Consider the following 11090-nt stretch of genomic DNA (forward strand, 5'->3'; position numbering starts at 1 on the left):
TGCTATGTTTATCACCATAGAAACGAATATAAAATAATAATATTATAATCTTAATTAAACTTACAGCAGTGGTGCCCAACCCTATTACTAGGTGTATTGGTTGCTACACCTAGAGAATAAGGGGCAAGTGGGTATAATAACATAACATAATTATCTTGAAATATGTTCATTATTAATCACAGATTATATTGGTTGATACCTTAATATTTACTAATATTATCAATTAAAATATAATAAAGTGTATAAAATAATATAATTTTGGGTCTGTGCGGGGGTGGGTGAGTAGTTAAAATTATTTCTTGCAACCTGAAAAATATACCTTTGGCGCCACTGACTTACAGGATATGATAAATAATAACAATATAAACTATCCACACTGACTAACCATCTTCGCTCAGAATTGTTTTTCTCATACAATGATATTATGTCATTGAATTCAAGTTTTATACAATCCATTATACATTGACCCACTTGTAACCTACTGTACAGCAGAGCAACATCCACTTACCCGCTTTTTATATTTTAAAATGTTTTATAAATACAAAATATTTAACACTATGTTCATTATATCTACCTATATTTGTGTAGTCATTAGGGTCTAAAGTTGTAAATGAATTTTTGTATACAGAACCACTTTCACGTCTCATATCAATTAAACGCAAATACATTCCTTCTCCTGATTTGGAGAATTTCACCTCACATTTATCAAGACTTGGCACTGTATGCAACAACTTGAATGTGCGCATATCCCAGACTTCTTTATTTGATATAATCTACAAAGTTATAGGTAAAAACATAAATTTCTGATTACAATCTACCAAATTTTATAAAAATATGTTTTACCTCAAGACCATTTGGATTGAAAACTCCATTTATACATGAATTTGATTTATCAAACTTATGGATCTCTATTCCAGCCATGGCATCCCATAATACACCATCTGAAAGTACTAATTCATTTGTGGCATCAAATACTGCTCGATTTTTCATGTACTGATTTGAATGTTTTGGAACTAATGTTAATACTATTTCACTAGTTTCTAAATCGTATATCTAGAGAAAAAATTTTACGATTAAAGTTAATTAAAATAGTTATAATGGGAAGCTAAAATGAAATAACTACTGATGTTCTAAAAGCTCTAGTTCCAAGTATTTTATCTTGATCATAATTACTAAAAGTGCAGTATTCTTCATGATTCAATGTATATCTATAAAAAAAAATAATATTTTAGAACAAAAGATATAAAAAAAAAAACAAATTTAAGAAAATTTACTTAAGTTTAATTATATCTTTAGATATAGACCAAAGAGATGATAAAGGTGGTATCCCAAAAGAAGATGATAACAACAATCTTTCATCATTACTGCATTGTAAGTTTGTAATATATATACCGTGTCCTGACAATGATAGTTCTTCTTGAGAAGTAAATAAATTGAGTACTTTTATCGCACCACTCTTTGTCCCAACAGCAACACGATTTTGGCTCTAAAATTAATACATTTAAAGATATAACAATAAATATGTATATATTATATTATTTTAACAGACTTACTAAAAACTCGCAACGAGTATAATAATCTTTTTCGCAATCCATGCGGAAATTGCTGGTTGGACAAAAACGACTATGTATGAATCTTTGGTTTAGTTTTCTAGAATGTATGTTTTTGGAAAATCTCATAGCAAAGTTTACCACTGAGCTCTTTGGTTTAGGATCAGGACATTTGTGTGGACTAAATGAAAATATGATTAATTATTTAATATTATTTGTTTGAAAATGAAATAATTAAATACTTACTCAAAAAAGTTGAATCGAGGACACGTAACCATAGGATGTAAACATGAAGCATGTTGACTTGTGAAGTGTTCTGTAATAATAGATTTTAAACTAACCTTTGAGTTAGTATTATTATCATTAAGTGATGTTAAATCTTGACAAATTTTTTTATGAACTGATTTAGACATGGGTGACTCAAGTTCTTGTTCTGGCTCCGGTTTTGGTAGGTTTTCTGATCGTCTAGATAAATAAAATACAGTTGATACATTTGCTTAAGATATTTTAACACAATTAATAAGCCAATTATTAAATAAATACAAAATACCTAATGATATTCAAACGTTTTGGAGTTGATTTTATTCCTCTTGCACCACTAAATATAGCACCTAAAGGACCGTTTGATGAATTGGCTAATTCAGATTTTTTGTTTTGTATCATGTGTCTAGAACTTATAGGGAATATTCCCCCTCCAATCGACTGATTCTTAAGTATAAAAATATTTATTAATATTTATGTAATCAACCAACAAAACTAAGTATCATAATTAAAATAATGTATTGTCTCTATCTGACAAACATACAACATGAACAATTTGCATTCAACAGACTCCTCTGTTTTGTTGATTTTAATATTACTCTAAATAAACCAATTACCATATTTAAAGGTGAGAAAATCATTTTTTTCTTGTTATTTTTATTTTAAATCAATTTATGAGCTTTTTAAATTTTTTAATATCTTATATACTAATTAATTGCTTTACCTACATTATTAATATATAAGTTACAGATAACATTCTAACCTTTGAATAATTAGAGAATAAGTCTATTTACTGTAATATTAAAAATATTAACACAAAATAGTTTTTGCTGAATGGAAATTTTACATGGAAACAACACTGGTATATATAAAAACCTCTTAAACATAATACTTACATCGCAATGGGAAATAAATGTAAATGGTGTAGGTTTTTTCTTGGATATATTAAGATTTGCCTCTTGTACTAATGATTCTGCAGTTGTGGACCAACCTTTTTCCATTGAATATTCATACATTAAAAGGAGAATTTGTTGTTCTTTGTAATTAATTTCAGTTTGTGCAACATTTGCCTACAAATAAAACAATTTATACATAAAATCATTGAAGTTAGTAATTATATATTTAAATTCACTCAGTGATAATGAACTAAGATGACCATACATCTCGTTTAAAACGAGATTATCCCTGTTTGAGAAATATGCCCACTTGCTCTAACAAACTTCAAACAGGACACTTTTTATCCCATTTTTCCATATTTTTACACTTATAGGTACGTTTATACAGATTTGATTCTATGATAATCTTATGTTAGATAAATAATATTGAAATAAAGAACAAAGATAAACAAAAAGTTATAATTAGTTGAATAAATTATATAAAAAATCTTCCTAAATTGTTTTAATCATTATTCAATATTATATTATTTACAGTAGAATTAAACTTGTGTTATTATTCATAATAATTGAATGTAAAACAAATTCTAGTCAAATGATTATCTTTTCTATAAGTTATAATATAGAAATTATAGAAATTTGTACACTCACATAGGTGCTATAAAAACGCACCAGGATGGACTATATCATTAACATGGTTCATTATCTTGGTGTGGCATAACATCAATCCGCTTTAGCCTAGCGAATTTCTATATAATTTTATAATATATATATACTATTTATCTAATAAGTTCAATGGAACTACTGTATACAAGTATTTTATATAAATGGGGTTTTAACCTGTTTGAACTTTAAACAGGAAAAGTTCAAATAGTTTGAGTTAGAATTTTCACAAATTAAAAACTTACTCGTTTTAAACTTGCCAATGATAGTAATGATGCTTTTAATATAGCTTTATTACTTTTTTTTTCTCCTGAAACTAATTCCATTAACTTTAAAGCATATTTTTGAAATGTTACATGTTCTTGAAGATTTTCTGGCAATACAGGATTTTCCATTAAACCTATAATATTATGTATAAAATGTATTGCATTTTCTAATTGATAAAATTTTAAAGATGCATTCACATCAAAATTCTTAAAATAATTATTTACATACTTTCTAATTGGCCACTGTTAAATAAAGGTAATTTCCTGATAATTTGACAAACTGATTCACTGCGAGCCAATCCAGCTAATGCACGACTTGCTAATCCTCGTATAGCGTCAACATCAGTAATTGGTGTTTTAATAGTAATTAAAGAAACTAAAACCTATGGTTAAAAAATTATAAGTTGTCTCTAAGTTACCCCTGTGTAACCACTTTTTATAAAAACTACTTTCTAAACACAATATCAATAAAATTAAGATATTGAAATATATTTAAAAATTATTACTGAAGCACAGTATTTGCGTTTACACAGAACTTTGGACAATTTTTGTAATATTTAGATTTTCAAGAAAATTTTTAATTATTTCATGGATAATCCTGTATCTACTAAATTATTTCTAAAATAGGTTAAAATAACTTAATTGCAATTATATAAAAGTATAATAATATATACCTGTCTATATAAGTATACAGTTTGAAGATAAGTTAAAAAATATAAGTATTTCAATGTTTTATACTACACCAAATAAGTTACTATCAAATAATTCAAGTCACATACTTGTAACATATTGAAACTACTAAACTAATCATAAATACTGAAAATAAACTTACCATAATTCCATTATTATTTCTAACACAATCCCAAATTTTTTCAATCATAGTATCATCATAAGGTGTCTTAGGTGTTTGTCTATTATTTGATCCATGTGGTGAAATATATGCTAAACTTCCACCTTCCTACAGTTAAAATGTATTAGTTAGTTTATAATACCAAATCAAAGATAAATATAGAACTATATGAAATATATACCCTATACATTGGTACACTACAAACACAAGTTATAATAACAGAAAGAGCAGCTTTTTTAATATCAGCATCTAAAATATCTCCTGCTGCTTTTATAATAATATTTAATCCGACATTGTTATTTTCAGCTGGTGGGTCATCTTCTTTCACTGTAGAGGTACCATTTTGATTAGCAGCTGGAACATTAAGTGATGCTATTTCACATAATGCCAATTTAACTTTTGGTAACACAGCGCATATATTTAATACTTCAAGTGCATTTTTAATCATTTCACTGTAACAAAAATTTAATAGTTTAACATAGATAATTAAATAAATCTATTATTTCATCTACACTTGCCTTCTGGAAAAATTCCATTCATAGGCCAAACTGATTATTTTCAATAATACACTTAAGCCCCCCAGTTTGAGAAATTGATCAATTTGTGTCCAATTCAGGGACACGGCATTTGATAATAGCTCTATTTCCTCTTGGACTTCAGCACGAGATTTTTTTGTAGACTAAAAATAAATTCAATATAGATATTGTTTACTTAATTAAGTTTTTAAAATGTCATACTTTATAACCAGGTACTGTGAAAAAATTATGAACCATTGTTGATGAAACTACCAGATCAGAATCTGTCATTTTTGCTCTACGTATTTGCTGAGCTTTTTTATGTAAATGTGCTTCAAAGTAATGCTTCAAACCAGCACAGACATGACGAATAATTTTTTTGGCAGAACATTCAGCATCTTCAGTTAATGAACTATATGCTGGATTTTCAGATGACAGAATAGGCAATGTACTAACCTGTAGAAATTATTATTATTAAGAGCACATTTCACTTAGGTACTTAATTTAACTTTGAAAAGAAAATGAATCATACCACATTAAACAGCTTATGTAATCCATCGTGATTATCAAATATTTCTTGAATAACTCTAAAATGAAAACTATAACTAAAGAACATAGTTGCATGACATCTACTTGAATCATTAGAACACTCCAACATACAAAGTGCATACCTTATGAGTGATGATTAAAAACAAGTTAAATATAATATATATTATTTATATATTTATTAAACAAAAAAAAACTTTGACATACTTTACAAGATCAATAAGGACATGTTCAGGTAAAAGACAAATCTTTTCCATTGCTTCTTCGCAATATGCCAAGTAATAAAAGCAAATTGAAACACCGGTAGATGGAATACTAGGTTTTGGAATTAGAAGTAATTTCTAAACATAAATTAATCAATACATTTTTTAAATAACATACAATCAACTTTTAAAACCTTAATTATTTCATTTCAGATTTTTCTAAGCTTTAGACCCTAAAGCAAACATTGTCATGTGGTTAGTCGATACTTAAATTAAAACAAGAGATCGTAAGCTGGAGCACTGGTTTAAAATATATTACAGCAAATTACAGATATAATTTTAAAACACAATAAATGAAAATAACACATTGACAATACAATGTATAGAAAACTAGTGCAGTATGTGGCGCACACCAACCCACACTCATACTGCCAGAATACTGGTTAACAGAAGACTGACTAAGTACCGATCGACACATAGATAGCGTAGCTACATATCGCACGATAACAATATAGATAAGATACCATACTATAACATATAAATATTACTACATGTGCAAGCATTTGTGGTTACGGATCAAATATAATTATAAGGAATTAGTTTGGTACGTATCAATAACAAACTATAATTCAGTTTGACCATACTAACCTAATATATCAGCAGGGTTATGTAGATTAAATCATAATAATAAATTTAATTTAAAATCTAGACTCAACATTTTTGGTTTTGAGAATAGTTTTTTATCTAAATTTCTGGTTTTGGATTAGGTTTCAGGCACAGTTGTTATATATAAAAAATTAAAAACTGGTTCTGAGCCCTATATTGTTTCTTTCTATAATATTTCCAGCTAATAACTATGCCAGAGTTTCAAGGAATCTATTGAAAAGGGTCCACTGGTTTTTTAGTCCAGCGGAAAAAGAAAAAAAGAAACATTAATTTATATATAACTAAATGTTATAATTTTTATTTAAAATTGTTCTAATAATAAATAGATTTCAATTTTATATTTTATTCTTAATGGGTGCAAAATCAAAAAGTTTTATAGCTTAATTTTATTTATTTATAGATTCTGAGAAATAAATATTTTGGTTTTATAATGCATTTTTTTTTTTAAATTTGTTCCATCTTCAATGTTAAGAGAATTTTTTTTAGTAAATAGAATATTAAAAAATTCAAAATTGAAATAGAATATTTAAATAATATCAGCCTATAACAAAATTGATTGTTTTATTTCTTTTGAAATTCAAAAACAATTTACTATTAAATACTTGAAATGTTTGTTAAATTGTAAAATTACAATTTCTGGTCATGGTAAAGTTATTAAAAAAATATTAATAAGTGTAATTTATAACACAATTTCCTATTAATACAATTCTACAATACCTACATCAGTACAACTTAAATAATAATAATATATAATATATAAATATTTTAATAATATGCTCTGTTTCAATTTATTTGGAACCATCGCAACTCTAATAAATTTTAGTTCGACACCAAAATATTTACATAAAATATAATAAACATACTTGTAATCCATGTGAATCAATAAATTTGGTGACAATATTTTTATGGCATAAAAGAGCAGCCAAGTATTTTAATGCTTCAAAAGTTATATAATCATTTTGTTTTTCTGAAGAATTAATTATTTTCATTACTAAGTTGAGTGAATTTTTCTCGTTAACATGGCTTAAGAACTAGAAAAATTTTTTTTTTATTTCTATTATACATAATATATACATTAATATATAGGTATAAATTATAGTATAAAATACATACTTCTTGATATACTCCAGTTGGTACTAAATATTTGAGACAGTAAACTAATTTTGTAGTCAAAGTAGGTGGATAGATTTGTATCCAGTTGCTTGCAATAGACTCAGGATAGGAAGAATTACTATCACCGCAAATACCATTTTCTTCTATTTCTAAAATACATTTTGAGATTTAATAATTCAAATTAAAATATTATGAAAATTAACTGCCGTATTTGGAAGAAACGAGTTCATGGAAAGAATTTTTTTTTAAATAATGTGCTAAACATATTCATTTTAATAAAAAAAACTATTAGATATAAAGCAACATTTTTTCATCTACAAAAAATAAACATCATTTTCCGTTCTTTCAGACTTTTGTAATAATTGTAATGGTTAAGTTCTATACAGTTCTAGTGTCAAAAACCTTAAGTTTACATAAATATAATTATAAATATAATAGTTAAGGGCAAGCTGGAGGCATACAAAAGCTATATTTTTAAATTAGATAGTTAGAAATCATGAAAATAAAATAAATATATTTAAATAAGTTTCAAATTATAAAGCCTGTGATTTTATCAGATAACTTGCTCAAAATGATAAATTAAGAATATTACGATTTTCTACTTTTTATTTCACAATTTTTGAACTAACTTATTTTATTTCTCAAGAAATGGCAAAAGAACAAATTTCTATCATTTTTAAAAGAATAGGGAACAGAAAATTCCTTTTAAATGGAATGTGCAAACACTGGTAATAAATTTACTTGAATTACAAGGCAAGTCCTCATGACAAATATAAAGGTTCTGGTTAAAATCTTTAACAGTGTTATCAACTTCATTTGAATTAATAGTACTTGTTGGTTTATGCCTCATTACAGTCATAAAGGAGTATGTTTCTTTTTATGTATTAAAAATGGTAAACTGATGAGATTTAGATTCATTTCAAGTTTAAATTATGTAAATAATTTTAGTATATCTATAATCTGTATATAATAAATTAATAACTACTATACTATAAATAATTTTTTATAGTTTAAAATTCATCAAATATTATAAAATAAATTTTATAAGTAATTTATTGAAAAATTACTTTTCATTTTTGAAGATGGAGCACCTATGACATCATTAGGCTGCTCGATATTTGTATTTTGATTTGGCTGCATGCTTTGATTGATTTTTTTTTCTTCCAAAAATTGAGTATAATATGAATGTAGACGGTCCAATATAATCGGGACAAGTTTATTATTATTGTCTCTACATAATTTAAAATTATATTTTAGTAATATATTAAACTATGTGTCTATATATTATAATTAACACTATAAATGTAATTATACATACTTGAAATTAGCAGCAGTGTCTGTCAACTCCATACAAGATGCCAATAATCCTGTTGCATAAGTTTGCAATGGTTCATTAGTATTTTCTGCCCAAGTGAATAGCCTTTGAATAAGTTGATCATTTGCACGCTAGAAAAAAAATTGTTTTTATGTTTCCAAACACTAATATTATAAATTAAAGATTTACTCACACTTTTAAATACAACAGTAGTTTCTAAACCTGGTATCAAATTCATTAGAAGCCTACACGCAGCAACATTTAAATCGCGGTTATATTTAGTTTGTCTTGGCCAATGATGATCTTTTAAATAATCCATTAGTAACTGAAAGTATTTGATAAATACAAATGTGAATTATATAATATGTTATGTTAATTTAATAAAATCAAAATATGTATTAATTTTAATATCTACCTTATTCATTAAAGAATCTTTGCGAAACAGAATCTCATACATCTTGCCCAATATACAATTAGGGTCTATTCGAGATGGATGGTGATCAGCTGGGTCTTTTATAAGATATTTTTTTGTTTCCGCTTCAAATAATTCACATAATCTGGAAAAAGTTAAAATCACAGTAATAATGACTTTAAGAAATTTTATATCAGAAAATTTTAATCGAAAATCATGTTTTATAAATCTATTGAAAAATGAAAAAGTTCAGGTGTTTGAATGTAATTTAAATTTATAAATAAGAAACTTATACTCGTATTACAGTATACCAATAATTCGCTAGGCTGGAAATTAACGAGTTAAAAATTAAAATTAAATTCAAACGTCAAGTTGATATTAACAAGTTAAGTAACTTCTGACTTCTTTTGTAACAAATTTTTAACTTAATAAGTGTTAATATGTGTTCATTACAAGTTTTCGTATACAGATTTATGGAAATTAAGTTAAATTAAAAATTGTATACGACCCATTAATTTATTACTTTGTTAGCTTGAGAAATATGACATTTCATATAAAAGAAATGTCCTTAATGGCAAAATGTATAGTTAATAAAAAATATTTATTACCGGTTGAGTTTTATTTATACACAATATTATACATATAGGTATTTTGTAGATGGGCGGTAGGTATCTATTTAATATTTATAGTGCATTATAAATATTATAATAGTGATTAGTTAATACCCGCATGTAATACCTAATAATTAATAGTTATAGGTTTATAATTATTGATGTATATAAAATATACATAGGTAGGTACTGTATATTATTATATTTATTATAAACTAATAAGTAATAACTATATAGAACTATATACATTACAAAAAAGAGTTACATGATAATGGTTATAACCGTTATTTAGGTATACTATTAAAAGTATATTTATATCATTCTCGTACTATATCATGAAAAAGAATATTGAATATAATATTAATTTATAATTTATATTTAGTCATAACATTTTAAATTTTAAGTAGATACAGCAAGTTTGTGTCGTTTGTATACTTTTGATTCATTGATGTGCACAGTGCGCTGTGCAATACTTCAGTTCGATTTTAAGTAAGGTATTTATTGTTGAAATCTCACTGTGGAGTGTGTTTTTTTTTAATATTTAATGACGACAGAGTCGAGAGACCTTGGGTCATAATAGCCACATTTAAATAAATATTTTGAACAGATACCTGAGGATACTTTGGACCTCAATGGACGTTTTGTATAAAAATACGTATACTTTACCTTCCAAAAACTAATAAGATTATTAAGATATTTACTTTTAACTTAACTTAACGAGTTATATATAATTGTTAACTTGCCCAGCCTTGTTAATATGCATAAAATAGTAGGTATTATATAACTTTCAAAATCAAAAAAGTCTTAACTAAGAGCCTATATCTCAAGGTATTAATTTATAAAAATTGAAAAAAGATCCATCATTAATATTAAGACAATTTTAATTACCTGATCAACGTCGGTATAGGGTTGTAGTTAGTGGTCGGCATTTTATCTTCCCATCTCTGGAGCAAGTTGGTTAGCTCGCTGACTGACTGCTCCATAGCTCTATGCAACGGTAACTAAACACTTAGTGACCACTATGGTGGAACGACGTTCAACTCTGTTGAAAATAAATAATAAATAACGATTAACCATACCAGATGTGGTGATGAAATTATAGAAAAGCCGATTTCCAGATCTATTTTTTCTACCAGAAAGTAAACTAGAAAACCTTACTAATCACTAACCGCAGTCCGGGATACAGCCAATGGAAACATAAAAAATGTACCCACACAAAACTTCTT

At 26.1% G+C, this 11090-nt stretch overlaps 1 protein-coding gene across 1 annotated transcript in view; it reads right to left on the reverse strand.

Moving 5' to 3' along the window:
- Positions 1-8385, reverse strand: part of LOC115033196 (protein mahjong-like) — a 9486-nt gene extending 1101 nt beyond the window's left edge. Inside the window, exons 1-18 of the mRNA XM_029485358.1 lie at positions 8268-8385; positions 7527-7675; positions 5752-5885; positions 5531-5669; positions 5221-5454; positions 5033-5162; positions 4665-4855; positions 4466-4591; positions 3863-4016; positions 3613-3767; positions 2708-2881; positions 2101-2258; positions 1797-2015; positions 1554-1731; positions 1275-1486; positions 1124-1208; positions 844-1053; positions 575-773 (exon numbers count right to left, since the gene is read on the reverse strand). Of these exons, the coding sequence (XP_029341218.1) occupies positions 575-773; positions 844-1053; positions 1124-1208; positions 1275-1486; positions 1554-1731; positions 1797-2015; positions 2101-2258; positions 2708-2881; positions 3613-3767; positions 3863-4016; positions 4466-4591; positions 4665-4855; positions 5033-5162; positions 5221-5454; positions 5531-5669; positions 5752-5885; positions 7527-7675; positions 8268-8385 (2965 nt within the window). The remainder of the gene's footprint in view (positions 1-574; positions 774-843; positions 1054-1123; positions 1209-1274; positions 1487-1553; positions 1732-1796; positions 2016-2100; positions 2259-2707; positions 2882-3612; positions 3768-3862; positions 4017-4465; positions 4592-4664; positions 4856-5032; positions 5163-5220; positions 5455-5530; positions 5670-5751; positions 5886-7526; positions 7676-8267) is intronic.
- Positions 8386-11090: the final 2705 nt, after the last annotated feature.

The sequence above is a fragment of the Acyrthosiphon pisum genome, chromosome X, assembly GCF_005508785.2.
Source record: "Acyrthosiphon pisum isolate AL4f chromosome X, pea_aphid_22Mar2018_4r6ur, whole genome shotgun sequence".
Classification (NCBI taxonomy): domain Eukaryota; kingdom Metazoa; phylum Arthropoda; class Insecta; order Hemiptera; family Aphididae; genus Acyrthosiphon; species Acyrthosiphon pisum.